Raw genomic sequence first — 18,850 nt, 5'->3', positions numbered from 1 at the left:
GATTTTTCCTTATTGTCCTTCTGAAATACACAGACAGAAATAAAGTGTCATAAGTAGTGATGTATTAGCATGGCAAAACCCTGTTCTAATAAAACACATCTCTTTCTAGTGAGTTGCCAAGTGTTTAAAATTTGGACTGGCACAGAACATCTAGGTCCAGGGGCCAAAGGAGGTAGGAAAGTCATATACTTATGAGTGTGTTGTGCATTGACTCTTTTTCCACTAACATGTAGTCTGACAGTGGTGTCATATGTTTCACTTTAAAAAAGTAAAGTTTTCAAATGTCTGTAGAAATATATGACCTTCTCCTAATGACAGTTTTATTCATACAAAATTGCAATAAGCGAAATCCTGATGTAATCTGTCAGCTATGCACAAAGGCATATGGTTAGTGCCACATGAGAGCTTTTATGTATAATTATTTGTATTCATCTGATCAGATAAAATAATGCTCATTAAAATATGCATGTCTGTAAGGATTTTTATTAACTTGCGCAGAGGTGATTCATGGACTATTATTTGAGTGAGGAATTGCTAAGCTGCATTTTATCAGTGAAGAAAAGAACAGTGTGTCAGTTCATGTACTATGATAATCAGCTCTAAAAGTCACAGTCACAGGCACTAGATTGTTTATAACAAAGGATCTGTTTCTAAAATTGTGCAGTGCAAGTTTTTTTAGGAATGATGTGAGAATTCATAGCCTGTGTATCACACTTTGCTGGATTACTGGGATGCAATTGTGTGTCATCATTTACACTGTGCTGGATGACTAGGACCCAGTAGTGGATGGATGCTTTAGAAGTATTGCTGTATGATGACTTCAGCTGTGTAGGGAGCATCCCTGAACTAAACATTCCTTTATTCTGACATCACACACCAATTTAGGTTTATTAAGAAGCAATGACGGTGGGTATATTATGAGTAAGCCAGTGACTCATAATAGCTGACCACTTTTTATTTTGTCCAGATATTCATTAAATCAGAGAAGCATAATTAAAGGGGTTGTAAAGGCTCAAGGTTTTTTACCTTTACGTATTCTATGCATGAAGGTTAAAAACCTTCTCTGTGCAGCAGCCCCCCCCCCCCCCAGGCCCCCCTAATACTCCAGCAATGTGCACAGGAACAGCGGCTTTCCTGGGTCTCTTCCTCTTCATTGACTGAAACAGCAGCAGCAGGAGGAGCCATTGGCTTCCGCTACTGTCAATCACAACCAATGAGCCAATGAGAAGAGAGCGGAGCTAAGTCAGGCTCCATGTGTGAATAGACACACAGAGCAGTGGCTCAGGAGCGAGCCTGCTCATGTGCCCCCATAGCAAACTGCTTGCTATGGGGGAACTCATCAGAAGGGAGGGGCCAGGAGCACCACTGGGGGAACCCACGAAGAGGAGGATCGGAGCTGCTCTGTGCAAAGCCACTGCACGGAGCAGGTACATATAGCATGTTTGTTATTTTTTTTTAACATAAATTATTAACCACCTCAATACAGGGCACTTACACCTCCTTCCTGCCCAAGCAATTTTTCAGCTTTCTGAGCTTTCGCACTTTGAATGACAACTGCATGGTCATGCTACACTGTAACCATGTGAAATTGTTATCATTTTCTTCACACAAATAGAGCTTTCTTTTGGTATTTAATCACTCCTGGGTTTTTTATTTTTTCCTAAAAATAAAAAAAAAGACCAAAAATGTTAAAAAAAAAGTTGTTCTCAATTTCTGTCAGTATATTTTGTAAATAAGTAATTTTTCTCTTTCACTGATGGGCGCTGATGAGGCAGCACTGATGGGCACTGATAGGTTGCACTGATGTGGTGGCACTTATGGGCATTGATGAGGCAGCACTTATTGGCACTGATTAGGTGGCACTAAGGAGGCACGAATATGCTGCACTTATGGGCACTGATATGTGCAACTGATGAGCACTGATAGGCAGCACTGATGGGTGGCACTGGGCACAGATAGGTGGCACTGGTGTGCACAGATAAGCGGCACTGATGGGCATTGATGGATGGCATTTATGTGCAGCAGTGATGAGCATTGATGGGCAGCAGTGATGGGCAGCACTGATAGCCAGCATTGACTGGCATCACTGATGGCTACTGATTGCTGGCACTTGTGGGCACAGATTGGTCCCAATTGTGGGCACTGGTTGGCACTGATTTCTGGCAGTGGCATTGCTGGCACTGGTGGGTACTTGATTGTAATCAGGGCACTGATGATCAGTGCCCTGATTATAGCCCTAGATGTCCTCTGTTCGGCTCGCCTCTCCTCACTCTCTGTCTACCGGCATCTCCGTGTTTACATTTTACCAGCTGTTACTGGACACAGCCGATCACATGGTTAACAACTTCAGCCCCAGAAGATTTGGCTGCTGAATGACCTAGCCATTTTTTTGTGATACAGAACTGCGTCGCTTTAACTGACAATTGCCTGGTCATGCGACGCTGCGCCCAAACAAAATTGACATTCTTTTTTTCCCCACAACTAGGGCTTTCTTTTGGTGGTATTTGATCATCTCCACGGTTTTTATTTTTTGAACTATAAACAAAAAAGTGTGACAATTTTGAAAAAAACACAATATTTTGTACATTTTGTTATAATAAATATCCCCATTTTTTTTTGAAAAAAAAGCAAATTTTTTTCTCAGTTTAGACTGATATGTATTCTTCTACATATTTTTGGTAAAAAAAAAAAATCGCAATAAGCGCATATTGATTGGTTTGCGCAAAAGTTATAGTGTCTTCTAAATAGGGAATAGATTTATGGCATTTTTTATTATCATTTTTTTACAGCAATCAGCTAAAAATAGCCACTGAGTAAAAATGTCACTGGCAGGGAAGGGGTTAAATACTAGGGGGCGATCAAGGGGTTAAGTGGGTTCCCTCAGTGTGTTCTAACAGAAGGGGGGGTACTGCTCCTGATGACAGGGAGCAGTAGATCCCTGTCATGTCACTAGGCAGAACAGGGAAAAGCCTTGTTTACATAGGCATCTCCCCGTCCTGCCTCTCTTTGCCACAATCGCGGGCCACCGGTGGACATCGAGTCTGTGGGACCCACGGGCACGCTCCCACGGCGTGCCCGCTAGCCTGAGATAGAAGAGAGACATACAAGTACGCCCATTTGTGCACCCGATGTACATCATCGTTCAGCGGTCAGCAAGTGATTAAAGCAAACATGTAACCATGTGAATTAGACCTGGTATCTGCATCTTGCAATGCCCTATACAAGAGCTTAGACTGGAAGAGAAGCTCGCAAGGAGCCTGTCAGTTGTGTTGCAGTTTTCAGGGACATGCTGGCAGGAGGACAGAGCAGAATGACAGAGAGATGAGATTATCAGCCTGCTGTTTCTTCTGTCACTGTCTAGTCACAGAGTGAGGCGAGCAAGACCTGTGTGTGCAACCTGTAGCTGCAGCAGAGAGAAATGAAGGCCTCCTGCCATTCCAGGCAGGACTATGCTATGTGGTAGAGCTGTGCAAATCTCTGAACTGACTAGCCAGAAAATACAAACCAGCTCCCATATACTGTATGTATTTAGCTGTGTGATTACCTGTGTATTGTGAGTACCCGAGTGCATGGGTTCTGTGAGTACCCAAGTGCATGGGTGCTGTGAGTACCCGAGTGCATGGGTGCTGTGAGTACCCGAGTGCATGGGTACTGTGAGTACCTGTGTATTGTATTGTTGAGTATTAGTGTCAGGAAGCTAGTTGTTAGTTAATTAGACAGAGTATAATTTGCAATCCCCATTAAATTAGTAGGTACGATGACCGGTGGGGATGGAGATGCCACTTGTGTACATCACGCAGCATGTATCCGTTCCTTCATCATCTGATTGAGGGCAAATTCTGCTGTACAAAATGTAAGCACGTAGATTCCCTGGAAGCCCAGGTTCTGAATCTAGGGTAGAGAAGGGTAGAGGGGAAAGAGTCAGGGAGCCTGACATTGGTGAAACCAGTCATGGACCAGCATTGCTGGAGCAGAGTGACGCCCCTACCTGCCAGGGGAAGAACTCCTCCAGTGAGAGTGGGGGGAAGCCAAGGGGAAGGAAAGGAAAATTTTGGTGGTAGGAGACTCAATTCTGAGAAGGACAGAGAGGGCAATCTGTCACAGGGACATTTTTTTAATCTGTCACAAGGACACAAGGACATGAAGCGCCAAACTGTATGTTGTCTACTGGGCGCTCAGGTTCGGCACATCACAGATCTGGTGGGTTGGCTGGGGAACATCCGGCTGTCCTGGTGCACGTTGGCACCAATGACAAAGTCAGAGAAAGATGGCGTGTCCTAGAAAAAGATTTTAGGGATTTAGGAGCTAAATTGAGGAATAGGACCTCCAAGGTATCTGTACCTCGAGCCACACCAGAAAGGCAGTGGGAGATTAGGGAAGTATACAAGTGGCTGAGGAGCTGGTGTAGAAAAGAGGGGTTTGGGTTCCTGGAGAACTGAGCCATTCGATTTCATGGGAATTTCAGGGACCTGGTTTAATAGCTTTCATGATTGGCTGGCAACCATTTAAGGGTATTCTTTATATCGCAGGGACAGGGAGGGTAAAAAAGGGAAAGGGGTTTGCCTGTATATCAAAAATGATATACAGGTGAATGTGACGGATGACATCACTGATGGAGCAAGGGAAGAGGTGGAATCCTTATTAGTAGAGTTACAAAGGGAGGAAACCAAAGTGAAAGTAATACTGGGGAGTATGCTATAGGCCCCCTAACCTGAGGGAGAAGGGGGAGAGGGACCTCCTATCACTGTTTAAAATGGCAGCAAGGATGGGAAGTGTCATTATAATGGCGGGATTTTAATTATCCAGACATAGACTGGGTGGAACGAGCGGTGCGTCATTTCCTAAATGTTTTACAGGACAATTTTATGGGTCAGATGGTAAATGCACCAACAAGAAACAATGCGTTACTAGACCTACTGATTACTAGCAATACAGACTTGATCACTTGATCGCGGATGTAGAAATACGGGGCAACTTAGGAAACAGCAATCACAGGTCAATTAGTTTCAGCATAAATAACACAAATAGGAAACATAAGGGGAATACAAAGACAATTAATTTCAAAAGAGCCAACTTCCAGGAACTAAGCTCCTTGCTAGAAGATGCTAAATGGGATAAAATCTTAGGAACAAAGAACACAGAGGAAAAATGGGTGTGCTTTAGGAGCATATTAAATAAGGGTATTAGCCAGTGCATCCCAAAGGGTAATACATTTCAAAGAGCTAATAAAAGCCCTCGGTGGCTTAACATCAACATAAAAAATGCATATAAAAGCAAAGGAGAAGGCCTTCAAAAAATACAAGGCTGAGGGGTCATCATCAGCATTCCAACTGTACAAAGAATGCAATAAGAAATGTAAGGGTCTAATCAGGGTGGCTAAGATAGAACATGAAAGGCACAGTGAAGGAGAGTAAAAAGAATCCCAACAAAGACAGATCATATTTGCCCCTTAAAGAATGATGAAGGGAATCTGGTTACAAAGGATGGTGAGATGGAGAAGGTTTTAAATGCATTCTTCTCTTCAGTCTTCACAAGGGAAACTTGATGGTCTTTTTTCAACCTTACCAACTATGTAACTCACGCATTTACTCTCATCCTCGTTATGTCCCACACTAGATAACAGCACCTACCTCCAAGGTAACTTATCTCACTTAGTTGCAAAATTAGTTTTATGAAACCCAAACTCACATATTGTTCTAAACTCATCTGTAAACCCTCATTCCTGGAAGATGTTTGTATTTGGTTAAATTGTTGTTGAAATGTTTAATTGCCATAGTGATGTTTAATGGGTCTGTGTCTTGCCAATTCACCAGAATCACTTTCCTGGTATAAAACAGTATCAGATGAAACATTATTCCTGGAAACTTTAAAGAGATGTGGTCCTCCAGAAAGTTCAGTAGTCATACTTCATGGAGACATGGGGGGGGTGGATAAAATTCAAGTTGCTCCTTCAGAATGAAACATAGTAGTAATGATCAATAACTCTGATTTCATGAACAAGTCCACAACATTTGTGTCGCATACTTGGTTGAGGCTGAGATGATGAGAGGGCTTCTCTTACACCTCTTGTCCAGTTTTCACTGGGGTGGATGACCGGGTATAACAGGGCACAGAGTGATATGGATGCCTGTAGATCTAGGTCAGGAGATCTTATAGAAGTGCAACAGGCAAGCTGGCAGCTGACAGATGCAGGATCTCAGATGTGTGGTCAGAAGGGCAAGAGTTGTCAACAATCATGCAGAAGGAGTACAGAATCAGGAACCAGAAGCGGAGTTAGAGCCAGGCCAAAGTCAGCATCAGGTGAGCAGAGGAGGTACCAGTGGGCAGGAGGTATGGTCTGGTCATAAGCCAGAGTCAGCAACAAATGTTCTGGAACAAGCAGTTAACAAGCCAGGTCAGGATATGGATGTACAGGTCACAGGCAGAAGGAGCTGACGACTATTCGGCAAAGAGTGCTGAAGGGCTTTAAAGCGGACCTTCAGTAATTTTCTCAACTTTCCATCTATTAAATCTTCTGCCCTTTTTTTAACTTTGGGTAATAAAACATTTTTCTTTTGCCAGTAAATATCTTATTCAGTTCACTTCTTGTTTCTTGTCTGGTAGGCCTAGGCTCATGACATCATGCACAGTTCTCTCTCTCACTCTTTTTAGAGTTTTCCAGGAAGGGAGGGGGGTGAGTCATAAGAGGGCCAGTGAGAGCTGCAGAGCTGGAGGTGTGCCTCTGTGTGTCTATGTAAATCCAGGAAGTAAATAGGCAGCAGCTTCAGCTGCCCACAGTTAAAATGGATGCAGCCAGATGCAGTGGAGGGAGATTTCTGCAGCATATTTGGCATATACAGAATCACGGTTTATATAAAATAATATGCAAAGTGGTTGGAGGGAAGCTTCAGAATGCCAAAGATGGTTTTATTACAAATTATGTGAGCAGACTGCAGTTCCTTTTTAAATAGGCCACTGGGTGCCAAAGTCCTTTCAAACATACATGTTCACATTTAATTCTGTGCACAGCTCTATGGACTGTTCTGCGCGCATGTGCATTTCTTTAAACATGGGCATGAGTTTGATTTTCCTGACAATTTGAAAAAAGTTGGCATTGTTGTGGCTGCATTGTGAAAAGTTGGAATGAGAAAGAAGACCCATCTTATGTAAATGATCTAGAGTGTCGGAGAGTCTATGTATATATTTGGATGGTATATGATTATCTGCCATCTTATAACATTAGATAACCAAATTTGCTCTAGCCAGTCCTCTCGGGGGTAGGGAAATCTTATCCAGTGGGCACCCCTGGGCACAAAATTTACTTGTAATTTATTTATTTATTTAATGATTTATTTTATGTCACCTTATTCTACACCTTTTTGCGCCATATCACGATTTATACATTTTTTGTTTTATTTATTTACAAGTCACTTATCTATTAGTTTATCAAGCAACTTTTGGATGTATACATGATTTAAGGGTGATTTCACTTATTCATATTTTTTTTTTCTTCCATTTATATATATTTTTTAGTTTTATTTTTACTCCTACCTTTATGTTAATTTTTATTTATTTATCTCTAGTTTTCAGTTCTATTCTTTGTTTTATTTTTTATTTTCATTTTATTTTTATTTTAATCATATTTTTATTTTTTTATTTTCAATTTTTTTTTCTCATTGAGAGCTTTCATCTTCCTAGGCATTCCATTAATTAAGCCCCTTCACTTCTGCACGAAATTTTATATATATTATTTGTTTTGGTGTTATTGTGAACACTTTCATTTTGCAGCACTTGTGAACACACATACAATGGTATACACATATTTAGTCCTCCTTTTTATTTACTCCTAAGTAGCGCTAAGGCCTTTAACACTACAAATTCCACTATATACCAGGGGTAGGCAACCTAAAGAGGTGGAGATCTACCTGAATATGGAAGAAGTCAAAGGTCACAGCATAGTGTCACCTTCTCACGCCTGATTTAAACATCTAATTGCCGTATTACTGTGTGCATGGCAATCATGGCTTTAAATCAGGTGGTGAGGAGGCAACATATCACCTCCTCCCTACCTGTCAAACACACCCGGATCTCTTTTTAGAGGAGCTGCCTTAGGGATTGTCCACACTTAAAGTTGAGGGTGGTAAAGCTCTATGGTTGAGTAATGGTTTTACTGCCCCCCAATCCCTACCCCCTTTAGTTGCTGAGGCAGCTGCCAAAGGTGTACATATGCCGCAGTAGGAATTAGGCTCCCTGTTGCTTTTGGTGGGCGCTACCGAATGCCAGTCGTGACCCATTCAATTAAAAGGGGCCATTCTGCAAGTGCAAAAAAGCAGAGTGCTACAGGAGAAGAGAAAAAGAGAGGACTGTGCAGGGGGAATCCAGAGAGAGAGCCACGCTGTACCCGCACCACCAGAGAGAGCCACGCTGTACCTGTACCACCAGAAAGAACCACACTGTACCTGTACCACCAGAGAGGGAGCCACGCTGTACCTGCACCACCAGAGAGGGAGCCATGCTGTACCTGCGTGCCTCTCTGTCCTCCTCCCACGGCATCCCTCTCTGTCCTATTCAGATGGTGTCCCTCTCTGACCCCTTCCCACGGCATCCCTCTCTGTCCTCTTCCCATGATGTCCCTCTGTTCTCTTCACACTGCATCCCTCTGTCCTCTTCCCGCAGCGCCCCTCTGTCCTCCTCTCGTGACGTCAATCTGTCTTCCTCCCATGAAGATGACAAGGGGGGGTCTTAAAAGGGAAGGGGTGTGGCTACATATCTTTGGTAAAAATAAGTGTAAATTGGTGGATATTATTTGGTCTTTGTGAAAGTTATATAGTCCACAAGCTGTGGTGCCAATATCTGAAAATTGATCACACCTGAAGTCTCATTTCTTGAGACCCTAACATGCCAGAAAAGTACAAATACTCCCCAAATGACCAGTTTTTGGAAAGAAGACATTCCAAGGTATTTAGAAAGAGGCATGGTGAGTTTTTTTAAGTTGTAATTCTTTTTTATTCCACAAAATTGTCATATAAGCAGGTTATTTCTGACACACAGCATATGCATGCCACAAATTACACCCCAAAACACATTCTGCTATTCCTCCTGAGTATGGCGATACCACATGTGTGAGACTTTTACACAGCATGGCCACATACAGAGGCCCAACATGCAGGGAGCACCTTCAGGCGTTCTGGAGCCCCCAGGCCAATTCTGACATTTCTCTGCTACATGTAAAAATCATAATTTATTTGCTAGAAAATTACATAGAACCCCTAAACATTATATATGTTTTTTTTTTTTTTTAGCAAAGACCCTCTGGGAATAAGACATAAAGTGGGTGCTTTTTCTCCCTTTGAGTTTCTACAAATGATGCATTTGCCACAACTAAAGAAACCAGTTTAATCTAAAAAAGTAAAAACCTTCCTTGGAGGATTAATAACATTATGTGCCAACTTCAACCGTAGCATGCGTGGTTTGGTATAAATAAACTGTGGTTTGTCTGGCAAAATACTTTTCAACTCCCTATCTTTTAAAAACAGAGGCCAATGTTCTCATTCTTTTTTGAATTGTTTGTATTGTCGGGTATAACCTGTCATTAAGGTCATTTTATAATCCCTTCTCTTATTTTCCTTTTCTTTGAATAAATGCTCCCTATCCATGCCTCTTATTGTTTCTTGTGTTCTTTTAAAATATTTTAAATTATAACCCTTCTCATAGAATCTTAATAAAATGATATCAGCCTGTGTATCGCAATCCTCTTGCTTATCACAATTCCTTCTCACCCTTAACATCTGCCTTTTGGAAATACTACCTAACCATCTTGGATGATGGCAACTCCCCAATGGAATATAACCATTTCTATCCACATCTTTTAAAAAAAAGTCCAGATGATTAATCTTCCATTCTCTATGTATGTGACAAGATCAAGGAAATTGACAGCTTCATAGCCATAGGTTTCTGAAAATGCCAGATTCCTGAGATCCTGCCCACACAATCAGAATGTCATCTATGTACCTTTTATAGAACTTGAGCTCTGGTATATTCTTTTCATAAATTGCTTCCTTCTCCCATCGACTCATGAGGAGGTTTGCCACTGATGGGGCATACTTAGCCCCCATGGCTACACCCCTCTTCTGTCTAAAAAACGTTTTCTCATGCCAAAAAAAAATTTGGACTCATTGCCAAATCAAGTGGTTGTAATAGGAACTCCCTCTGTTTACGTTTGATGTCAGTCTTTCTTACTGCTTCCAATGCATGGTGCTGCTGGATGTTGGTGTATAATGAGTTAATATCTACACTAGCTAGAATATAATCATCCCACACTTCCACAGATTTTAACAGTTCTATAAGTTCCTTACTTTCTCTGAGATAAGCCAGACATTTTTGGGTCAGAGGTGGGAAAAAAAACAGTCCAGGTATTCCCCCAACCTAGAGAATAGCTCACTACCAGCTACCTAAAGTGCACAAAAATCCACTGAAACCCCTGTGTAGACCTATTGCTAGTGGAGTTGACTCACTAATCTCTAGGTTGGGGGAATACCTGGATTGTTTTTTACAACCTCTCACCAAAAAATGTCTGGCTTATTTTAGAGAAAGTAAGGAACTTATAGAACTGTTAAAATCTGTGGAAGTGTGGGATGATTATATTCTAGCTAGTGTAGATATTAACTCATTATACACCAACATCCAACAGCACCATGCATTGGCAGCAGTAAGAAAGACTGACATCAAACGTAAACAGAGGGAGTTCCTATTACAACCACTTGATTTGGCAATGAGTCCAATTTTTTTTTTGGCATGAGAAAAAGTTTTTTAGACAGAAGAGGGGTATATGCACAAAAAAAGACAGCCAATTTTGAAAAAAACATTTTTTTACTATTTGCTATAATAAATATCTCAAAAAATGTTTTTAAAAAACAAATTTATTTGTCAGTTTAGGCCAATATATATTCTTCTACATATTTTTGGTAAAAAAAAATCACAATAAACGTATATTGATTGGTTTGCGCAAAAGTTATAGTGTCTACAAACTATGGGAAAGATTTATGGCATTTTTATTATTATTATTTTTTTTTTACTAGTAATGGCGGTGATCTGTGATTTTTAGTGGTATTGCATCGGACACTTTTGACACATTTTTGGGACCATTGACATTTATACAGCAATCAGTGCTATAAAAATGCACTGATTACTGTATAAATGACACTGATAGGAAAAGGGTTAACACGAGGGGGCGATCAAGGGGTTAAATGTGTGTTCCCTCAGTGTGTTCTAACTGTATGGGGATAGGACTGCGTAGAAGAGGAGACATTTCGCTGTTCCTACTTACTAGGAACAAACTACATGTCTCCTCTGACAGCACAGGGATTTGGGTATTAAACACACCCAAATCCTCTTGTTGGCGGCCATGCATGCGATCGAACGACCGCCGGCCATGTGCATCGGGTCCTCCAACATGCAGCACGCGTGCCCTCTGGCGGCTCTTAAAGAAACCCCGTATATATATATATGGGGTTTCATGCAGCGGTGCCACTGTGCCGCAGTATATATACGCAAGCCGGTTGGGAACCAGTTAAAGTGTAAAGGCAGGCATCCCAATATTTTTAACAATGTAGTGTATGTATTCTGATAGCACGCATCCATGGCCGTCAGAATACCTGAACAGTATCTGTAGCAGCTGGGGCTTTCCTCTTACTCCTTAGATTTCTCAGTTGAAGTTTGGTGAGCTAGTTGGTGCCATCAGTTCCACCCACACCTTGAATGTTGGCCAAATCACATGAATTGACCAAAATGTGAGCTGCATATGGCCTTCTTTACTTCTATCAGTGTGTCAAATAGTACATAGGGAATGTGTCCATTAGTTAGTACACAGGCAATGTGTAAGTTAGTACGTACATAGGGAATGTGTCAGTTAGTACATAGAGAATGTGTTTGTTTACATAGGGATTGTGTCATTTAGGACATTGGGAATGTGTCAGTTAGTACGTACATAGGTAATGTGTCAGTTAGTACGTACATATGAAATGTGTCAGTTAGTACATAGGTAATGTTAGTTAGTTAGTACATATGGAATGTGTCAGTTAGTTCGTACATATGGAATGTGTCAGTTAGTCAGTACAAAGGGATTGTGTCAGTTAGTACATAGGGAATGTGTCAGTACATAGGGAATGTGTCAGTACACAGGGAATGTGTCAGTCAGTTAGTACATAGGGAATGTGTCAGTTAGTACATAGGGAATGTGTCAGTTAGTTAGTACATAGGGAATGTGTCAGTTAGTTAGTACATAGGGAATGTGTCAGTTAGTACATAGAGAATATGTCAATTAGTACATATGGAATGTGTCAGTTAGTTAGTACATAAGGAATGTGTCAGTACACAGGGAATGTGTCAGTCAGTTAGTACATAGTGATTGTGTCAGTTAGTACATAGGGAATGTGTCAGTTAGTACATAGAGAATATGTCAATTAGTACATATGGAATGTGTCAGTTAGTTAGTACATAGGGAATAAGTATTCCTCCTTGTCAAGCAGTTACAAGTGGAGCGCAGAGGATAGGTCTTAGGAGACTGTGCCATGCAGGAATATAACATGAACAATCCCACCAAATGAGTGGAGAAGGCAGTAGCTGGTAAGCGTTCCAGTATCAGATCTCCCCCTTCAAAATACACAGCAGAGGCAAGCCTGCATGTGGACAGGCGGCGGTGCTCACACATAAGCCGGTAGCAGTGCTGCTGTATCAGTGCAGTACACCATTCGTCCAGTCTGTGGAAGCCAACCCGCTCTATATCACCTCCGTGTGCGAACAGCCCGCCACCGGGGCCTCTCCACTTGTCACAGTCACCATGGCAATCGCCCGCCCCCCGCCTCTGATTGCTGCACAGCCAGGGAGAAGCGAGAATCCTCGCGCGCTGATTGGCCGGCGCGTGCGGTCTATTAGCGGCAGTCGGGTTCGGGCTGTGCCATGTGGGCGGTGATGTCAGGATGTGGCTCCTCCCTCTCCCTCCTCGCTGGCTCTGGCTGCACATTGCTGTACTGCGACCAGTGAGGGGTGAGGAAGAAAGACAGAGCCGAGGGGAGAAAGAGAACTGAAGCCGTGCTGGACACATTCCTTGTCCGGGGGGCAGGTGGAGGCCGCTCAGTCACCGCCCGGGGTTATTCTGTGGCCGCCCGCCTGGGACTAGTCGTGTCTTTGTGTCGGGAAGGAGTGAGGAGAGTGGAGTGAGGAGCCCTGACTGGCCAGGGTGGACCATGCTAGTGGCTGCTCTTCATCAGTGATCGGGAGAGAGACTCCTCATTGTATTAGTGAGCGGTGCACTGCCCTCTGGGGGCCCCTGGATGTCACCCCACCCTCCCCCCTCATAGACTAACATTCTGCTGAGGACAGCTCCCACATTTTACTTTATTGTGTGCTCCTGCATAGAACTTCACCATCCCCCCTCCCCCCTCAGGTCACATTTCATGCAGTCCATGTGTGATCTCCCCCAGTGATTGTTAGGTATAGCTCTGCACCCCCTTTGCTTTGTTTGCCCCACCCCTCCCCCCAGCTTGGCTGGTGCCCCCCAATCCTATACAGTGGACCCCAGTCATGGCCTCTTTGTTGACCTCCAGCCTTGTCTCCCAGCAGACTTCATCCCAGTGACCACCCCTCTACCCCCCCCCCCCCCTGTATTTCTTCTGGGGAACTTGAGAGTCAAGGCTGTAAAATCGCAGCACTCATCACCTTAGTGGATTGGAAAAGTGCGGACAAAACATGTCTACCCCCAACAGGTTCAAGAAGGACAAAGAGATCATTGCTGACTATGAAGGCCAAGTCAAAGGTAAGTCGCTGGGGTAGGTGGGTGTGTGCCAGAACCCCCTAAAAGTGGGGTTTGCTTGCTGTCATTTAGGGTAAAGCCTAAATGAATGACCGTTTGTTATCACAAACAACTGCCGTTGTTATTTCAATAAAATACCATTTTTTTTTCCTCCATCCTTTGTTGCGCCTCTATCCTGTTGATCTCCTGCAGCCTCTTCCTGTCTATATGCATGCACACTAGTGATGGCTGCATGACATTTCCCAGGGCGGGTTTCCTAAGGGCCCATTCACACCTATAGGCGCTCTTTATGTTCTGTATAACGTGTGCTGTGAAAGGCTGGTGCAATGTGTTGTTACAGTGCATCACACTATTTACACCTTTTTTTTTATTTTATTTATTTTTTAATTAAAATGTCACAAAGTGACTTTATACACTGCAGCACATTGCGATGGGGTGTACTGCCTAGAATCGCAATGCGCTGCATTAAATGCATCCTGTTCCACATTGTTTCAGCACACTGGCATTAACAGAGACAATAGGACATTGTCTATGCGTTGGGGTTTCTCTGGGTTATGCGGCGCAACGGACATGGTTTGAACGGGTCCTAATGATGCCAACAGTAAACTGTAGGTTGCCATCCTGGGCTCAAGCCAGTTGAGATTTGAGCTGTTGGGGCCCTTGCACCACCCAATTTGATTAAAAAGTCAATTTAACATTCAACTTTTGTCAAGTGGAAAATTGTCAGCTGAACAGCGTCTTCATGCAGTTACTGTTTGGGTATTCTGACAGCTGCTGGAGACAGTTGTCAGAACAAAATAGCCCCCAGGGTTTTTTTTTTTTTTTTTTAACCTATCATGCGCCCCTTAGTGTGGATGGAAGAATATGTTGCACTGCTTTCATTCAGCCTGCAGGCTGAGCAACAAAAAATATCTATAAGTGCGCGGCCAGCTTAAGTTTCTGTAATGTGTGTCTTGTAGTCTTCATTGTTAGCCTGTCACATAGGGGTTCATTACTAAAACCCAGAGATTGCAAATTCTGGTGCAGCTCTGAACAGAAACCAATCAGCTTCTTATAATCAAAGGTTAAAGCGGGATTCCACCCTAAAGTGGAACCTCCGCTGATCGGATCCCTCGCCCCCTCCGGTGTCACAATTGACACCTTTCAGGGGGGAGGGGGGTGGAGATACCTGTCAAAGACAGGTATTTTCACCCACTTCCGGGCATAGACTCCCGTGGGAGTCTACGCCATTTCCTGCCCTGCCGCGCTGTCTGCTGGGACACACACGGGTCCCAGTGACAGCGCGGAGATTTCCTATTGCGCGGCTCGCGCACGCGCAGTAGGGAACCGGGAAGTGAAGCCGATTCGCTTCACTTCCTGATTCCCTCACCTAGAATGGTGGCGACAGCAGCTGAGAGCCGAGCGATCGATCGGCCTCGGCATCGCTGGAACCCGGGACAGGTGAGTGTCCATTTATTAAAAGTCAGCAGCTGTAGTATTTATAGCTGCTGGCTTTTAATATATTTTTATTTTTTTTGGTGGAATCCCTCTTTAAAGTGGTTCTAAAGACCAGATTTTTTTTTTTTTACCTTCTTGCATTCTATGCATGGTTCTTCCTCCAAGCTCCTTATACTTGCATGAGCCCCATCTCGATCCAGCGATGTGCGTGAGAGCAGCGGCTCTCCCAGGTCCTTCTCCTCTTATTGGCTCACACATCAGCTGGAGCCATTTGCTCTTGCTGCTGTCAGTCACAGCCAATGAGGAGAGAACGAGGGGCAGCGCTGAACTACGCTGTCCATTCACAGGAGCGTGGCTCGAGCGCCCCCATAGCAAGTGGCTTGCTCTTGGGGGGAGGAGCCAGAACTGCAAGTATGGGGACACAAAAAGACTGGGGCTGCTCTGTGCAAAACCATTACACAGAGCAGGTAAAATACAGCATGTTTGTTTACACTCCTTTTTAATTGAACAAGCTGAAGTTTAGAAGCTGATTGGTTACTGTGCAGAGTTGCACCAGATTTTGCACTCATTCCCATAGTGACAACACGGGCACACAGTGAAGTGACTGGGATACAGCATTGTCACCCTATAACAGGAAGGGCCTGAGCTTCAATAACTAGATCGCCAGGTGTTCTAATGAAAGCTTCAGGCTTGGAAACACATTTTTGAAATAACTTTAACATGTTAAAGCTTATGAGATTTTTAGTGATTGGATTGAGATGCCCTTTAAGCAGGTATTGTGTTTATTCATAGCCCAGGCTGCTGTAACCATCTTGGTTCCATTTTGTTCATTTAAATGATTTAGTTTATATTTAAAGTGCTGCGTAAACTGTTGTCGCTGTATAAATCCCGTATATTAATATTTTGTTAAGCTTTGAATAAATCATGTAAATTATTGTGTATTGTAGGGCTGGTGCAGCTGTGCAGGCAGGTATTCCTGTAAAAATAACCCGTTTTGGCTTTTGTTTCATCAACCTATTTATAGATTTACTTAGCAGCGAGTTAAAGGGCTCTTCATCCAGGTGTTATTTTGTACTTTTCAAAGCGAAATGGAATGGGAACAAAGGAGAGATGAAAAGTCATCAATGGGCTGTCAGTGTGAGGTACAGTCACAGATTAGTTGTGCCTTCAAGTGCTGACACGAATGGAGTATGCAGATCGGTGCCATTATTTCTTCGCCTGCCCTGGATTCCGCATCCCTGTGACTAGTGCAATGCCATTTCATGGGAATAATCATGGCATACACCATGCATATGTTTAGATTTCACTTCATTGAGTCCAGTGACTCATCAAGTTGGCTAAAGCACCGCGATTCATTTCTGAAAAGCGTTGCATGTTTTTTTTTTTTTTTTTTTTGTTACTCATTAAATATTGTTCCATTGATGGCATTTTTTTTTTCCTGAGCATTGTGACTGCTCTTTGCTTCTGTGTGAGTTAGGCCTGGATTATACACAGGGAGGAAAATCACTCGCAAATGAAAATGACGGTTATTGCTTTTAATATAAGTAACAATTAGATCATTTGGCGTTTTTAAATGTAGTCATTATCTTTACAAAACAGTAATGCAAAATGAAGGGGATGACTTTTCAAACTTGCTGTGTTCAGCTACATTATAATTATGGGAAAGGCTTGATTTTTTTTTTTTTTTTTTCCTTTTCTTCTAGGAGTGGCCTCAGTGAATCAGCCTCATGTATCTGATGATATTTCACACCCCCAGCTTTGCGGTTTCTATTCCGCTGAAGGGGAATTAATCATTTACTTAATCCACATGCTTTTAGCCAATGTACCTGTATGTATATATTCATGGCTTCTGGCTACTAGCACAAGGTCAAAGTATGAATCAAGTGTACTTTGTTATGCTGGACAGGTTTTCCCTGTGTTCAGCTAGCACAGTGACTGCCCTTATATACAGAAAACAAGCAGTTGTAATGGGGGGGGGGGGAATATTTTGCCGCTAGTATTCACTAAAGCTGGCTGTACGCTATTCAAATTTTGGCTGGATCTTAATGAACCAGACGATGTTCGCTCAGTGAGTGGCTCTGTCTGCTGCCTCTCACATGACATCTGTTGATTTTAAAAATCAATGAAGCCAGGCAGAAAATTATTGGCCGAAAAGCTGCTCATCCAATCGGATGCAGCTGCTGTTTGGGTATTTTGACAGCTGGCAGAGCTGGCTGTCAAGTGACAAGATGAAGATTCATCCATCTGTGCTGTGTAACTGCGGCACGCCATTCAGTCGGCACACATCTTTGTGTATGGCCAGCTTTAGATTCTTGTTTTCATTCTCAAGCACAGTCTGCTGAAAAATAACAGTGGAAATCTGACTGGCACTTTTTTTCTTTATTCTACTTAGGGCTCTTTCACAGGGGGTGGATCCGTGATGATCCGCCCCGTGGACATCCGCTTGCTCTGCGGGGATCGCTCCGTCAATCCCCGCTGAGCGGGAAGATGACAGGTCCATCCCTGCACACTGCAGGGATGGACCTGTCAGAGCACCGCTCTCCCCTATGGGAGATCGGATGACGACGGACCGCAGAGTCCGTCATCACCCGATCCGCAGGCAGATGGAAAAGTAGGTTTTTCCTCCGTCACACTTTTTCGGATCAGAGTGTGTCGGATGTCAGCGGTGACATGTCACCGCTGACATCCGACTCTCCATAGAGGTCTATGGAGCATCCATTCAGGTCCGCCTGAAAAACAGATTTTTCAGGCGGACCTGAATGGATCGTTCGCGTGAAAGAGGCCTTACAGTGGGGAAAATAATTATTTGATCCCCTGCAGATTTTGTTAGCTTGTCCACTTACAAAGAAATGAAGGGCCTATAATTTTTATCATGGGTGTATTTTAGATGAAAGACATAATATCAACCAAAAGTCCAAAAAAAAGTTACAAATGTTAGAAATTGAGTTGCAGTTCAGTGAGTAAAATTAAGTATTTGACCCCCAAGCAAAACATGACTTGGTATTTGGAGAAACCCTTGTTGGCAAGCAGAAACGTCTTACCTCTGTTTATTATTTTATCAAATTATTTTCCCCACTATATCATCAATCTGATTTATTACCTTTCCAGTGTTATAAAGAAATAAGTTATTGAAGGAAAAAAAAGCATACCAATTTAACCCCTTCCTGCTGACCGCCTCCAAGCCCTTTTAGGGGTCTAAAAGCTGGGAGGCAGGCTTTTGGGTCATGTGACCGCTGTGCTTTGCGGTCACATGATTGGAAAACCCCTGATATCTAGTATGCGTCGGGAGCTTTCCGGTACCCACCGGCTACCATGCTGGGAGCACGCTTTCAGCACATTAAGTTGTTTTAACAGGGCTGCATATATGTGGCCACTTGGCATTCAAGCGGCCGCATATATGTGCGACCAGTGTCAAGGGGGTTAAGATCATAGAAATGATTGTAAAGTCTATTTTTTTTTTTTTCAAATAAAATAATAAACATATTTTATACTTACCAGCTGTTGTGCAGTGGTATTACAGAGCAATCCCAAACCTCCTCTTCTGGGGTCCCTCACCATCAATCTTGGCTCCTCCTCTGTCTGCCTCCATAAGAAGCCGCTTGCTAGAGGAGCAGACTCATGTGC

The 18,850-nt window shown here is 43.1% G+C and overlaps 1 protein-coding gene across 9 annotated transcripts in view; it reads left to right on the top strand.

Moving 5' to 3' along the window:
- Positions 1–12,965: 12,965 nt before the first annotated feature.
- The window catches only part of SRGAP1 (SLIT-ROBO Rho GTPase activating protein 1), a 251,004-nt gene continuing 245,119 nt past the window's right edge, over positions 12,966–18,850 (top strand). For 5 of the 9 annotated variants that reach the window (XM_077470172.1, XM_077470168.1, XM_077470173.1 and 2 more), the window contains exon 1: positions 12,967–13,792. In XM_077470172.1, the coding sequence (XP_077326298.1) occupies positions 13,726–13,792 (67 nt within the window). In that variant the 5' untranslated portion in view covers positions 12,967–13,725. Of the gene's footprint in view, positions 13,793–18,850 lie in introns of all 9 variants that reach the window. The other 4 variants (XM_077470167.1, XM_077470166.1, XM_077470174.1 and 1 more) reach the window with 2 other exon arrangements.

This window comes from Lithobates pipiens, unplaced genomic scaffold (assembly GCF_037356315.1).
Source record: "Lithobates pipiens isolate NorthernLeopardFrog02 unplaced genomic scaffold, aLitPip1_a1.2 Scaffold_8, whole genome shotgun sequence".
Lineage (NCBI taxonomy): Eukaryota > Metazoa > Chordata > Amphibia > Anura > Ranidae > Lithobates > Lithobates pipiens.
Note: the sequence above shows the minus strand (reverse complement) of the source record. Positions and strands in the feature narration are given on the sequence as shown.